The sequence below is a fragment of the Capra hircus genome, chromosome 21, assembly GCF_001704415.2.
Source record: "Capra hircus breed San Clemente chromosome 21, ASM170441v1, whole genome shotgun sequence".
NCBI lineage: Eukaryota > Metazoa > Chordata > Mammalia > Artiodactyla > Bovidae > Capra > Capra hircus.
The window spans coordinates 66,323,515-66,339,410 of record NC_030828.1 but is presented as its reverse complement, the minus strand read 5'-3'; the positions used below and the strand labels follow the sequence as shown (position 1 = coordinate 66,339,410).

Below are 15,896 nucleotides of genomic sequence, written 5' to 3'. Positions count from 1 at the left end.
AAACTCCAATACTTTGGCCACCTCATGCGAAGAGCTGACTCATTGGGAAAGACTCTGATGCTGGGAGGGATTAAGGGCAGGAGGAGAAGGGGACAACAGAGGATGAGATGGCTGGATGGCATCACCAACTTGATGGGCATGAGTTTGAGTGAACTTCGGGAGATGGTGATGGACAGGGAGGCCTGGCGTGCTGTAATTCATGGGGTCGCAAAGAGTCAGACACGACTGAGCAACTGAACTGAGCTGATATCACATACCTTCTGATAAATGGCATGGGAAGACCATGTCCCCTCTGTGATATTCTCTTCCAAAGGTCTGTAACCTCAGCTGATTTATAAGACTACATCAGGAGAGCCCACACTGAGGGGCATTCTACAAAACACCGGCCCAGCCCTCCTCGAAACGGTGATGATAATGACAAGGACGGGCTGTGGTGCTGTCACAGAGTGGGGGACACGGCCACTTACTTGCAGGGTGGTCTGCTGGATCCCAGGAGAGAAAAAGGCATCAGTGGAAGAACTGGGCAAACCCAAATAAAGTGTCTAGCCTAGTGAGTAGAGTTGTACCAGGGTTCATTTTCGGTTTCGGTAAATGTTATGTGAGATGTTAACACTGGGGGAAGCCAGGTGAGAGGGGCGTTCTTTATTGTCGTTGCAAGTCTTCTGTTAGTCTAAAGTAACTTCACACTTAAGAAACAAATCAGAACAAACAGAAAATAACCAGAGACGATCCGGAATGAGTCATATTGTACGTGCCTTCTAAGGTTGAAAAAGGTATTGCTGTTATTTCTGTTTTACAGGAAGACATGACTGTAGTTTCTAGAGGAAAGTTCTAGAAGAAAGACAGCTGTGTTTGGTGTCGCTTCGAGGAGTTTTATTGCTGACCATTTACTGGATATTCCAGTGCCACTGATCCTTGATCCACAAGTTTTCTTCTGTTCTTTGGTTTTCTTTTTCTTTTTCAACCATGAAAATAGTATCTTCAGCTTTTAGAGCTCTGGAATATAATATCTGTCATCATTATAAATCAGTTTAACTTTATTCATTTGAAGAATAATTTTAGGTTCCTTTAAAAATCCATTTCTGCTCTGCTTGTGGTTGAGTGAAACCTCAGAGTCACCTTGTGCAGTTGTGTGGGTGGTGTGGGCAAGGAGAGTCAGTCAGTAACAGAGGCAAGTCACGCTGAGTCACGCAGCCAGAAGGAGCTTGGTTTCGGAGCCTGACCCAGCTCCTCCCAGTGTTACTTCCAGCCCTTCCTTTCTGCTCCTCTGAAATAGGAATCGATGGCTTTGGCAGTCACCTTTGCTGATAGGAAGTCAAGGTGAGGTATTATAATAGACCAGTCCATTGGTACTGTGTCGGGAGGGGCGTCTGCAGCTCCTGAGATTTGTCTTCCCTCCATGGCTCAAAGCCTTAGTTTGGGGACGATGAAGTTAGTTACTTGCATGAGGCCAGCAGCGTGACCCAGTCGCTTTGATCTTTGTTTGCTCTGTCTTCAGAGGGTTCTCCCGCCTATACTCACCAGAAATACACTGTTGATAAGATGCTCTTTTATTTGCTACGACTGTATTCTTCCTTTAGAAATGTTGTAACGAAACGGAATGCGTCATTAAAAAAGTCGTTAGTCCTGGTGTTTGTAGGATCTCTCTTTTTGTCCTGAAGCAATAGGAGAAGCCCGAGCAGATCCTCGCCAGCACAGGGTTACTAGGTGAGGGCAGAACCGACGGCTCTCCCACTTGTAGCTGTGTGGCCGGGGGCAGTTCATTAATCTCCCTGTGGTTCAGTTTATTTATGCAGTGGGAACAGCCACGGTGTCTACCTCGTAGGGTCATTGGGAGGGTTAAGTTAAAGATGCAGATGAAACGCTTAGCACAGTAATGGGTCAACTTGTCAAGCCTAACAGTTGGTGCAAGTTACTCAGCAAAAGAGTTTGAAGACTATTTGGAAAATTGGGGTACAATAATAAATACGAGTAGCAATACTAAAAATGAAGATTACACAAGCTTCCTTGGTGGCCCACTGGTTAAGACTCCATGTTTCCATGGCAGAGAGCACAGGTTCAGTTCCCAGTCGGGGAGCTAAGATCCTGCATGCCTCGTGGCACGGCCCCCCCCCCCCCAAAAAAAAGTGAAGCTTACAGCAGTTGTCCCGAGCATCTGGTGCCATGCCCAGTACCAGGGGAACTGTGTGCATATGTCGTTTAATCCTCCCAGTAGCCCTAGTGGAGAGTCTTCCCTCAAGTGAGGGACCCTCCGCTAGAGGGGCGAGCTCCCAGGGCTGCTGATCGCCCCTCAGCCACCCAGGGGCGGAGCGGGGGTGGGAGCCCCATCTGGGTGGGGCCGGGGGCTGTGTCCTTTCAGGGCTCTGCTGCGGGGGCAGTGCAGCGCCTGCTCTTGACTCAGAACACGGCTTTTTCCCAAGTCACATCTCTCAGTGGTCCTCACATTACTTCTACAAAAATAAGTCTTCTGTGTGGGATTCTAAATAAAAACAAAGGCAAGAAACTCATGAGTCACTTTAAAGACTCTTTTACTTAAATAGGATATAATTACAGAATTTTTCAAGTATATACAAAGTAAACAGTAGTATAATGAACCCCAGGTACCGCAGCCACCACCACCAAGCCTGTGATTTTTAATTAATCTGTATAACTCCATCTGGTCTCCCGCTCCGCTTGGTTGCTGTCGTGATTCAGTCACTCAGTCATGTCCGACTCTTTGCGTCTCCGTGAACTGCAGCACGCCAGGCTCCTCTGTCCTTCAGTATCTCCCAGAGTTTGCTAAAACTCAAGTCCATTGAGTCGGTGATGCCATCCAACCATCTCATTCTCTATCGTCCCTTCTCCTCCTGTCTTCAGTCTTTCCCAGCATCAGAGTCTTTTCCAGTGAGTCAGTTCTTCGCATCAGGGGACCAAAGTATTGGAGCTTTAGCATCATTCCTTATAACGAATATTCAGGACTGACTTCCTTTAAGATTGACTGGTTGGATCTCCTTGCTGTCCAAGGGACTCTCAAGAGTCTTCTCCAGCGCCACAGTTCAAAAGCATCAATTCATTGTCTAGGTTTGTCATAGCTTTTCTTCCAAGGAACAAGCGTCTTTTAATTTCGTGGCTGCAGTCACTGTCCACGTTGATGTTGGAGCCCAAGAGCATGAAATCTGACACTGCTTCCATGGTTTCCCCATCTATTTGCCATGAAATGATGGGACTAGAACCCATGATCTTTGTTTTTTGAATGCTGAGTTTCAGGCTTTTCGCTCTCCTCTTTTACCGTCATCACGAGGCTCTTTGGTGCCTCTGTTCTTTCTGCCATTAAAGTGGGGTCATTTGCATTATCTGCATAACGACATTTCTCCTGGCAGTCTGGATTCCAGCTTGTGAGTCATCCAACCCAGCATTTCATACGATGTACTCTGCATATAAGTTAAATAAGCAAGGTGACAATATACAGTCTTTATGTACTTCTTTCCCAATTTTGAACCAGTCTGTTGTTCTATGTCTGGTTCTAACTGTTGCTTCTTGTCCTGCATACAGGTTTCTCAGGAGGCAGATAATATGGTCTGATATTCCCATCTCTTTAGTAATATTCTGCAGTGTGTTGTGATCCAAAGGCTTTAACATAGTCCAGTGAAGCAGAAGTAGGTGTTTTTTGGAATTCCCTTGCTTTTTCTGTGATTCATCATTTGTTGGCAATTTAATCTCTGGTTCCTCTGCCTTTTCTAAATCCAGCTTGCACATCTGGAAGTTCTTGGTTCGTGTACTGTTGAAGCCTGGCTTGAAGGATTTTGAGATAATCTTGTCTGCATGTAAATGAGCGCAATTGTATGGTAATAGTAATTTGAGCATTCCTTGGCATTGCCTTTCTTTGGGACTGGAATGAAAACTGACCTTTTCCAGTCCTGTGGCCACTGCTAAGTTTTCCACATTTGCTGGCATGATGAGTGCAGCACTTTGACAGCATCATCTTTTAGAATTTGAAATCTCTCAGCTGGAATTCTATCACCTGCACTAGCTTTGTTTGTAATAATGCTTCCTAAGGCCCACTTGACTTCACTTTCCAGGATGTCTGGGTCTAGGTGAGTAATCCCACCATCCTGATTATCTGGGTCATGAAGATCTTTTTTGTACAGTTCTTCTGTGTATTCTTGCCATCTCTTCTTAATATCTTCTGCTTCTGTTAGGCCCATACCACTTCTGTCCTTTATCGAGCCCATCTTTGCATGAAACATTCCCTTGGTATCTCTAATTTTTTTGAAGAGATCTCTGGTCTTTCTCATTCTGTCGTTTTCCTCTTTTCTTTGCATTGTTCACTTAAGAAGACTTTCTTATCTCTCCTTGCTATTCTCTGGAACTCTGCATTCACTTGGGTATATCTTTCCCTTTTTCCTTTGCCTTTCGCTTCTCTTCTTTCCTCAGCTATTTGTAAGGCCTCCTCAGACAACCGCTTTGGCTTCTTGCATTTCTTTTTCTTGGGGATGGTTTTGGTCACCACCTCCTGTGCAGTGTTACAAACCTCTGTCCATAGTTCTTCAGGCACCTGTCTATCAGAGCTAGTCCCTTGAATCTATTCATCATCTCTACTGTATAATCGTAAGGGACTTGATTTAGGTCATGCCTAATGGCCTACTGGTTTTTCCTACTTTCTTCAATTTAAGTCTGAATTTTGCAATAAGGAGTTTGTGATCCGAGTCACAGTCAGATCCTACTCTTATTTTTGCTGACTGTGTAGAGCTTCTCTGTCTTCAGCTGCAAGGGATGTAGTCAGTCGGCTTTTGGCGCTAACCATTTGGTGGTGTCCATGCGTAGAGTCGTCTCTTGTGTTGCTGGAAGAGGGTGTTTGCTATGACCAGTGTTTTCTCTTGAGAAAGCTCCGTTAGCCTTTGCCCTGCTTCATTTTGTACTCCAAGGCCAAACAAGCCTGCTACTTCAGATATTTGACTTCCTACTTTTGCATTCCACTTGGTTATTATTGCACATTTCTTTTTTAAAGGCAAAATTTGCATTCATTGAAATGCACATTTTTGAACCGCATGATTTTTGCAAGTGGATATCTCAGTGCACTCACAGCACAGAGCGCTTCTTTCGCCCTCGAGTTCCTTCACGCCCCTTGCTTAGTCCTCCCTCCCCATCCCAGGTGGCCGCTCTTCTGGGTTTTGTTTTGTTTCTCTTTACCCTCTTCTAGAAATTCCTGTGAAATGGAATCTCTCCACTCCTTTAGCACAGCATACATGCAGTCTCTGAGGTTTATCCCTATTGTTGTATCGGCCGTTGATATCTTCTTACCGCCGAGTGGTGTTCATTCCAGTCTGTGACTGAAAAACGCCTTGTTTATCTCGTCTCTTGTTGAGGAACTTTTGGGCTGTTTCTGGTTTTGGACCACTATGAATAAAGCTTCTGTAAAATTTCATACAAAACTTTTTATGGTTATATATATATATATATATATATTTTTTTTTTTTTTAGGTCATTACCTGGAAATAGAATCTCTGGGTCACAGGGCAGATGTATGTTTAACTTTGTAAGAAACAGCCCAGCCTTTTTCTGAAATGATTATACCTTTTTCCACTTCCACCAGCAAAGAACCCGAGAGCTCTACTTGCTTCATGTCCTCTTCAGCCTTTGGTGTGGTTAGTCTTTTAAATTCTGGCCATTCCAGTGAGCGTGTCCTGTTGCTTCACTGCGTGTGTGTGCTTGAATGTTTATCTGGCTGCGTTTGGTCTTAGTCATGGAGCTCGGGGTCTTCACGTCGCGGGGGTTTTTCACCGTGGCGCAGCCTACACACAGGCCCTGTGGCTGTGGTGTGGGCTCAGCGCTTTCGGCACGCAGGCTTCGTTGCTCCGCAGCATGCTACTGCTGCTAAGTCGCTTCAGTCGTGTCCGACTCTGTGCGACCCCATAGACGGCAGCCCACCAGGCTCCCCCATCCCTGGGATTCTCTAGGCAAGAACACTGGCGTGGGTTGCCATTTCCTTCTCCAATGCATAAAAGTGAAAAGTCAAAGTGAAGTCACTCGGTCGTGTCCGACTCTTCGCGACCCCATGGACTGCAGCCTACCAGGCTCCTCCACCCATGGGATTTTCCAGGCAAGAGTACTGGAGTGGGGTGCCATTGCCTTCTCCAACTAATTCATAGTTTAGTATGCAATAAAATAGCAGAGGCTTTGAATAAGTTGAACTGGCCGGTAACAACTAATTAGTTTCCTCCAGTGATCACTGTTCTAGACCAGGGTTCGAACCTCACCTCCTGCATTGGCAGCGTGGAGGCTTAACGACCGCATGGCCAGGGGACCCCGCAGCCGGCTCTGCTGGAGGCAGGGGACCCCGCAGTCGGCTCTGCTGGAAGCAGGGGCCCGCCGGCCAGGGGTATTCTGCAGCTGGCTCTTCTGGAAGCAGAGCAGAGGCCCGCCAGCCAGGGGACCCCGCAGCCGGCTCCTCTGGAAGTAGAGGCCGGCCGGCCGGGGGATCCCGCAGCTGGCTCTTCTGGAAGCAGGGCCCAGCCGGCCGGGGGATCCCGCAGCTGGCTCTTCTGGAAGCAGGGGCCGGCCGGCCGGGGGATCCCGCAGCTGGCTCTTCTGGAAGCAGGGGCCGGCCGGCTGGGGGACCCCACAGCTGGCTCGGCTGGAAGCAGGGGATCCCGCAGCTGGCTCTTCTGGAAACAGAGGCCCACTGGCCAGGGGATCCCGCAGCCGGCTCTTCTGGAAGCAGGGGCTCACCGCATCCCTCTGTGTTCCACTCCATGATGTCTTCTGTTTCCAGCAGGGCAGTAAGAAGACAAACACACAGAAAAAACCTGAATGTCACTTGCCCACAAAATCCAGAGCAACTCCAAGGCAAATAAAAGTGGTCACTTTGCAGATTTTTAGGTTTTTTCCCCCAAGATCTTTAAAAGCAGGAGCAGAGTTGACTTACATTTGAGCGCACACTGTTGCTTGAACTGAGGCGCACAGAACCCAGTCAGCGTGCCCATCTAATGTTCGCGCTCTTTCCTTGGCTCTGAGCGAGTGCCTGGGGAGGCATAAAATGATTCTGTCTGCAATAAGAAAGCGTGTTTCAGGGTATCATAGCTGGTTTTCATCTTAAAGATGAAAAGAGTGAGTAAATGTCTAAACGACAAAGCTGTTTGACTAACTGGTCCTAAAAGACTGATAAAATTTTTTTTTTGTTTTTTTTTTTTTTAGATCGGGTGTATAGTTCAAAATTTAGAACTGTTGCTAGCTCCAGTTGGTTTCTGCTATTTCCACCTGAGGCTGGGCTTGTTGGTGCCGTCGGCGTTTGGGCCCAAGTTCATCTTTGCTCCAGGTCCTATCCTGTGCACTGTAGGGTATTTAGCATCGTCCTTGGCTGCTGCCATTGAATGGAGCAGTGACGACTTCAAGTGTCTCTAGTATCGTCCCGTGTCTCTTGGGGGGCAAGGTCCCTTCGGTTGATAACCACTGACTTGCAGCATGCCCTGGGCAGAGGCGTGGCAGGCACTGGTGGGGGGTCTTCAGTGGCCTGGCCCTGAGTCAGGGACTCTGCGGTGTGGGGCTGCGGGGTGAACCGTGGGTGCCCTTCCAGTGCGCACCCCAGGGAGGGAGGGAGAGATGCTTGGCAGCCGTCATGTAAGCGCCCCCCAAAGAATGCCCTGCTTGATCTTTTCTTCTTCCTCTTGCCTTGTTGGTGTGTGTGTTCCTCTCGTCTGCCCTAAGGAAAATAATCTGTATCTGCCATATCACTCAGAGGATGGTCTGACATGGTGTGTTCTCTAGAACCTTAGTTCTAAGGGACGGTGACTTAATATATGTAAGAGAGGGCCCTGTGCCCCCAGAAAGTCTGGAAAATGTTGGTTTAAATGAAGGTAAAGTGTTTTCCTTATTTGGTAGGATTTTGAAAGCTTCTAACATCAACTGTAAATTGTCACTGTCTGAAAGGAACTAGATTGGCCCTGTCTCACGTTTCCTCAACATGCAGTTTATCCACAAAGCGTTTTCCGGAGAAATAAAATTCTGTGGGACATGTTTTGGGAAGTACTGTTATAGAGTCACCTAGGGGAGGCCAGGTTATGGGCAGGAGCAGGTGGTGGGCTGGGCATTGAGCTGGTCGAGTGGACAGACAGGGTCATGGTATGGTCCCTGCACACCCCAGGATGGCCATCCGTAACAGTTATTAGGCAGTGAAAAACTCAGATTCTAGGCGGGAAGGAGCTACTATCCTGAGCCTCCGGGGTGCGGCCCCACCCCCCTACGCAGCATGCTTGGCCCCTTACCCAGCAGTCGTGGGATCCCCCACTCTCTCCAGCAACTAAAGGGTTACAGTCCTGGCTTCAGCAGGGACCCTCCTTAAGGCTGCTACACCAGCAAAGTGAGCTGTGTCTTTTCAGGTTGGCTGTGGACCATGGTGTGTAAGTTGCTAATATTTTGAGTATCATCCTGGGTATGAGGGGGGAAACGGGGTGACAGCTAAAAGGGCCTAAGGCTTTTTCTCAGGAGTACCCTTCTGCTCAGACTGCCCAGGCTCTTGTGTGTCAGGCCCCCATTTGTTGCCTAGCATGAGAGAGACTGGAAATATCCAGCCGTGTTGATTTACAACAGCAGTAATAATATACTATTGGGTATAACCACTCTTTGAATAACCAAACAAATTGCTGAGCTTTATTCTACATGTTGAAAGTTGGTTGGGAGTTCCCTGGCTGTCCAGTGGTTAGGACCCGGTTCAACCTTGGGGCCCAGGTTCAATCCTTGGTCTGAGAACAAGAAGCCCATGAGCCACGTGGCAAGGCCAGGAGGAAAAAAAAAGAAGTTGATGAAACAGGTTTGCCAGTTCAGAGAAAGAATATTTCCAGAATCAGTTTCTCTTGGAGCCGCTGAGATGGAGTCTCTGGTGGATGGAGTCACCCGGCTGGGCTGGCCCCGTGGGCCCAGCCCCAGAGAGAGCGCCCTGGCAAGGGTCAGTTGGGAGGCGGGCACAGCCAGCCCCAGGCCGTTGGCCTCTATTGTGTTGTTGTGATCTGTGATGTGAACACAGTGGCAGGCAGAGCAGTCCCATAAAGAAAAGCCTTAGGAAGACATGCCTGCTGAGAGAACGCCTCTCCCCAGATGAAGGACTGTGAAAACGTGTACAGCCTGCATTAAACATTAGCAGGAAGGCCGGTCTAAACTTGAGATGCTTATTTTCAGATGTTGCTTACATTGCTGTTAGTTCCTATAAACTGACTAATGGAAAATTTTAGTCTCTGTTTCTATATTTATTAATTGTAAGAGAAACTACCAAAGTATTCTTTCAGGAGTTTAGATGGGAAGAGTTTGAATGCATGTCCAAAGCTATAAGAGCCTCCATTTCCATAAGATAATGTAGAAATGAGATATGCTTATGTTCAGCTGCTGATGGGAGAAATAAAACCTGATAAACTTGCTTGGCGTTATTTGTGTTTGTAACTTGTGATCATGGATAATAAACAGTGATTTGATAACCCTGACTCTAAAGTTGACCTGAATAATAAACTCGTTTGTTTTTACCTGCACGATAGTATTGAGCAAGTGAACAACCTTCGTGAGATACAAGCACTGAGACGCCTGAATCCACACCCGAACATTCTCACGTTGCACGAAGTGGTTTTGTAAGTATATCGGGGCTTTAAAAATTATCTAACCTCGATGATAATTGTTAGATCTCTTTTTTAAGAAAGAAAACCATAGTAGACATTTTAAATACTGGCTCTGTAGCTCAGACATGTATTCGGGCCAGTGTCTGCATCCGAGCCCTAAAGGGGAAAGGCCTTCTTTGCAGTGACTCTGTGTCACAGCAGCGAACATCATTCGAACGGTCCCCCTCCCAGAAGCTCAGCTGGGCTTCTGTGGAGGCGGCGGCGGCCTGGGACAGCTGCGTGTGAGCCTGTGGCCCTCTTTCGGGGGCTGCACTTAGGTCATCCCTGCAGTTGCCATCTTGGTGCGGCTTCATACGGCCATTCTCACTGTATTCCACATAACTTCAGGGGATTTTTCATTTCTGTTCTAATCAAGAAGGCAGAGCGGAGCTCATCTGGAAGGGCTTGTCTCCCAGGGGCTAGGCTTGGGATCTGGCCTGAAGCTCCGAGAAAGCGCTCCTCAGCAGGAAGCCTGGCCTGTACCACCATCCGGGGAAACCACAGTCTCTGACCATTGAGCTGGGGGAGGTTTTCATCAGAGAGCTGACCAGTTCTAAACTTAAAATGCAGTGCCTTGTCTTGGCCGCATGGCCTCCTGGCCCGCGTGCCCTGAGGCACGTGTTCGGCCGGGTCCGGAGACTGCAGCCTGCACGGGGCCCTGCCTGTGCCAAGTGCTTCAGGGGCAAAGCGCTTCTGTGTGTGGCAGCCTGAGGGACAGTGCGCCCCATCCAGCCCCTCCACAGGTGCCCTGAGGGGCCCGGGGCGACCCTTCAGGGGCGTGGGCATTGCTCCTTTGTCCCTGGCTGGGTTTTGTATTTCACTCCCCACACTGTGATGTATCTCAGTGACATGGAAGTAATTTAGGTAAATTAAAGCTGAATTTGCAGCCACAGAGCTTGAATTAAGTCCTACTTTCTTTGTTTTGCTTCTCAAACTCCTCAACCTGTTTCTTCTGTCTGAAGATATAATAGTTACTTTCATAATCTCAAGATGCTTTTTTCCCAAAATTGTGGGAGGCCAGCTTTTAGCATTTTTGCCTAAAGTTGTTTTATTATTATTTAAAATTATTTTTACCTAAAATACTGATTGAAAATCAAAACTTGCGCTGTTTCGGTCATTACACTTTGGCCTTTGCCGTGGGAGTGTTTTATGTTTATCAAAAGTGTTTACAAATGAGTTAAATATTTGATGCTTTTTTTCTGATTAATACAAGGAAAAAACCATTTTAAAAACCTGCTTTCTTCTTCAGTGACAGAAAATCTGGTTCTCTCGCACTAATATGTGAACTTATGGACATGAATATTTATGAGCTAATACGAGGTATGTAGAATAATTGGAAAGAGTGTCTAAGATCTTTTAAAGCTTACAGTTCCCATATATTTGTCTTAATTCTCAAAATCATCAGTCACCACAGTTCAGTAGTTGTATATAAGTATGCAGTGCGTGTGTGCTAAGTCGCGTCAATCGTGTCCGACTCTCTGGGACCCAACGGACTGAAGCCCACCAGGCTCCTCTGTCCGTGGGATTCTCCAGGCAAGCATACTGGAGTGCGTTGCCCTTTCCTCCTCCAGGGGACCCTCCCGGCCCAGGGGCTGAACTCGTGTCTCTCGCGTCTCCTGCACTGGCAGGTGGGTTCTTTGCCGCTAGTGCCACCTGGGCGTGGGAGCTATCCGGGGGGCAGTCTTGTCTGCTCCGAGCATGGCTGCGGACGGGAAGGGATGCCACCCGGGGGGACGCGGGTGAGGGAGGCGCAGCGGGAGGCCCGGCTCAGGCCTCCCGCGGGCTCGTGCCCTTCGAGGGTCCGTTCCGGGCTCTGCCGTGGCTCGACATTCTACTCTAGGCTTCGGAATGAGGCAGGCTTCCCCCACAAATCATCGCCTGAGAGGGACTCTCCTTCCTCCTGGGGTTGGGGCCCCCACGCGGCTCCCTGAGCTGCTGAGTGCTCATGCGTCCCCGTCTTTTGAACAATACAGCTCTGTTTGGAGAAGCCACTGGCCTGAGCCGACCCCAGTCACGGCTGGTTTTGGAGGCCGGCAGAGGTCACCTGAGGGAAGCAGAGGGCAGGAGGCAGAAGATTGGCCCACGTTGGTCAAATAGCCCTGGGTCTGACCCCCTCCGTGGCGTTAGATGTCAGGACAAATGAGCTTTGTAAATATCCCACAGCAAGTGTTAGACTTTATGGATCATATTATTCTTACCGAAAAAATTAAAAAAATCACTGCCTTATGTTATATGAGGGACTCTATATCTAAAATTGAGTTTTAGCGACAGTATCATAGATGATTTAAAAACTGCTATATTACTTCAAGCAGTTTAGGCCAAAGGGCAGATGATGTGCTATGGAAAACTTTCAGATCAAGAAGCTGTTCTTGCAACAAAGGGGACCTTTAACATGATGTTAAAGGTGCATGCAAAGAGTTCAGATAAAATTATGTTTATGAAGTAGGAGCGTGGAAAGAAGTATGTCAAATGGAAATATTTTATATGTGATTTAAAATATGTGGCTTAGTAAGTTAATAAATAGCATGAGTAGACAAGTTTTACATCTGTGAAAGTTGATATAAAACTTTTGGATCCAGAAGCGTTTACATCTTTTGAGGAAAGTAGGAGATTGCCTTGTATCTGGAAATATATGGTGTTTCTTTTAAGTTATAAACCTTGTGTATTTTATTCATAGACAAACCTCTCATTTAGGTGTCTTGCTTTAAGTACAATTTAAAATAAACTTAGTTATCTGGTTTCCTGGTCTAAAACCTATTAAAAATAAGAGCTCTTAAAAGGAGCTTCTAGAACTTTACACACCAACAGAAAGTGACAGGTGACGATCCAGTAATGGGGGAGGAGACTGAAAGTATAAACCAAACCAAGAGCGTCCGGGAAGACAGCTGTAAGCCGCCAGGATCCCCAGGACAGGTTAGCGGGAGCACAGTCATGTACTGGACTGTGTTAACCATGTCACTGTAGGATATGCTGATGGGAACGTGGGTGAAATGTTTTTAAAAGATTCCCATGTAAAATACCGCCAAATAGAAGAGAGTTTTATATCTGAGGAGTAAACCTCACTTACCTGGAAATTTCACTTGAGGTTTTATTCCAGACAACTTGGATAAATAAGGTGTTACTCTGTGATTAACTTTCAAATACACTAACTGACTTAGATTCTTCACTTTGATAGTCTCTGTGTAATACATATTTTAACAGTGTATCAGGACAGGGTATCAATGCAACCAAGGGAAACAACCGCTAATTTTTACTGTAACTTGCAATCATCTTTTTACCAGTAAGCCAACATTTTGTTCTTAATGAATCTATAGAATCACTTCCTTTTAGTATAATAACAATTCTCTTGGTATAAGATACATATGTTATGTTAGAATTATGATTGTCAGAGTGTGATTTTTAAAACTCAAGGGGAGGGGATAATTTCTGGCAAGTTTCTATGTGTTTAGATTGGAGAAAACTTTGTTTAGAAATCGATATTTTAATTTCCAGTAGTAGGGGAGTTGTGTAATTGGAGGAAGTGAGTCTGTTTCTTTCAGTATCTGTCTACAGAGACTGCAGAAAGCAGACTGTTGTATTAAGGCTCAACGGCTGCTGGTTCATCCCGTGGATGCCGAGTGGCTTCACAGGCCAGGCGCTGTGCTCTGAGCGTGGGATCAGGTGCTGTAGGTGCTAAGGGGCCTCTAAGTGTCAGAGATGTTAAAACGTGGGGAAAACGGTTGACAGTGATTGTCAGACACTGACTGTGAACGTGAACCCTGATTTCAGAGCTGCCTTAGCATTGAGGAAATGCAGTCATCCCTTCGTGTCTGCAGGGCACCGGTTCCAGGAGCCGCGCAGGTACCAAAGTCCATGGATGCTCAAGCCCCTTGTGTGTGAAACGACTCAGGGGTTCAGCCAACCGCAGAAACCTCGGATGCGGGACCCGCGGACAGAGACCCGGGGGCTCGGGGGCACTGGCTGTGCGGCGAGGACAGTGACGGCCAACGGCCGTGAGTGCTGTCCGCAAGCCCAGCACTGCCCCTGGCTCTTGAGAGGAGTCAGCTTATTTCACCCTGAGAGCCTGTGAGGCGGATTCTGTCATGATGGCATGTTCGGGATGGTGAAAGGGAGGCGTGGAGAGACGAGGGACCTGTCCACGGCCGTGGGCCTCGGCCGTGATGGTCTGGGGTCGGGACTCGGGCAGCGCCTGCTCTTGCCCACCCTGCACGGCCCTCTGGACAGCCCTGAGTGGACCGGGAAGGCCCGGCGGCCAAGGCCACCACCGACCACTTTTGGGCCACGAAGTCTCCTGCTGCGGCTCCTCTGCCTATCCTTCTCGACGGACTCGGCCACCCAGACCCCGTGACTCTCCCCCGGCAGCACGTGGGCCACCTTCTGGAGCACAGGCTGTTCCAGGTCCAGGGGCTCGTCTTGTCACCTTAGGGTTACACCATTTAGAGCCTGTGAGTGGACCAGGCATCCTACAACAAACCCATGACTCTGAGCCAGGTAGGAAAAAGCAGACCAAGCTTTGTTTGACTGCGTTACAGTTTGTTTCCCTGAGGAGCTTAGGCAGTGTGTCTGAGCTGTGGAGGATTTTATACAAGGGGCTTGCGCATCCACGGATTGTGGTACCTGAGGGGCTCCTGGAACCAGTACCCTGCAGACACCCAGGGATGATTGTATTTCCTCAATGCTAAGGCAACTCTGAAATCAGGGTTCATGTTCCAGTCATTATGCAATGTAACGATTTTGCATGACAGATTAATTACTGTGTCAGATTAATTCAGTTGTATTTTTATATATGATCGAATCTGAGCCAGTGAACTGTAAGGTGCAGTATTTTTTATGTATCAACAAAAAGGAAGAAAAACATTGCCACTGCCGCTCTGACACATACCTTTCTTATCGCTTAGCAATTTTAGTCCTGTCCTTATTAACGGAACTGGTTCAGAACTATTGAGACAGTTTCCAGCCATGTCACTTCTGTGCATATATAAAAAGGAAGTAGACATGACATAAACCCGTTACGGGATTCCTAACTCTTCCTTGAAACTTTCTGATGTGGCACGGTCGCTGAGCGTCTCCTCACATTGTCCATCTCTGCCGTTCAGGGTGTGCGTGAGTAGCATTATTTTCGCTGGAATTTTCTGAAGCCGATGGCGCTATCCTGTTAGGTCAGTGCTGGTGCTTCTGGGAAGTGCCCTCCGGTTCTGTGTCGATGGAGCACGGGTGTCCCCGATCGCACTCCAGGCCAGAGCACGCACAGCGCCGTGCACACCTCGCAGGGTAATCATGGTGTCTGGCTCTCGGGGTGGCTGTGAGGAGTAAATGACAGGTGTGGGGTGTGTGGAGCAGCGCCCGGCTGGCGTGGTCTTTAATCAGCGTGGGCGCCTGTCATCACCACCACCACCATCAGCACGCTGCGCCCAGCCAAGTGTGCCGGCTCTGGCTGTCTGCACTGGCTCGTCCCCGTGCTGGGAGCTCAGCTCCACTCCAGAGATGAGGAAAAGAGCTTGCAAGAAGTTGGAGCACTTGCCTGAGATGAGCCGGCTTCAGAGAGCAGAGCTGGGGAACCGCCCTGGCTGTCCAATGGTTAAGACTGTGCTTCAATGCCAGGGGTGTGGGTTCCATCCCTGGCCAGGGAACTGAGATCCCACATACTGCATAGTATGGCCAGAAAATAAATAAGAAACAAAGCAGAAGGCAAAGAGCAGAGCTGGGAGGCCCTCCTTGAATGTGGTCTTGAGAGAGGGGTGCTGGTGATGGCTCCGGCTCCATGCTGAGTCTGACAGCCCGCCTGCTACGCGCTGCTGGTCGGGGCCTCCAGCTTCTCTGAGAACCACGTGCTGTCCTGCAGGGCTCTCTCTTGGAAAACACGGATGGCAGACACGTGCTCGCACGCTGCCTGGGAGCCTGGCCTCTGGGCCCAGGTGTAGACTGTGGCCCGGCAGGCACCTCGGAGGCTGACCAGGAGAGCCAGCCGCAGCCCGGGGACGGGGCCTCTCGTGGGAGGCGCGTGTGTGCTAGATTGCCTGGTTCAGCGCGGCTACACCGGAGGCCACAGCTAGTCGCTGTGTCCACTTCCGACCTTTAACATTGCTGGTGTTATGTGTGACATTCATTAAGTGCCTTCTTAATGAGAATGTTTGGTAAAAAATTATCTTGGAATAATTAATTTGGCTCAGTGAGCCAGGGAAATACTGTTTGCAGTCTGCTGGCTTCAGTAAAGGGTCATACAGAGAACCTCAGGGTGTTTTATTCACAGTATTTTGTCTGCTTCAAGGTGTTTGTAAG

At 48.2% G+C, this 15,896-nt stretch overlaps 1 protein-coding gene across 1 annotated transcript in view; it reads left to right on the top strand.

Moving 5' to 3' along the window:
* Window positions 1–15,896, top strand: part of MOK (MOK protein kinase) — a 45,298-nt gene that overhangs the window by 19,260 nt on the left and 10,142 nt on the right. The window contains exons 3-4 of the mRNA XM_018066526.1: window positions 9,501–9,590; window positions 10,867–10,937. Of these exons, the coding sequence (XP_017922015.1) occupies window positions 9,501–9,590; window positions 10,867–10,937 (161 nt within the window). The remainder of the gene's footprint in view (window positions 1–9,500; window positions 9,591–10,866; window positions 10,938–15,896) is intronic.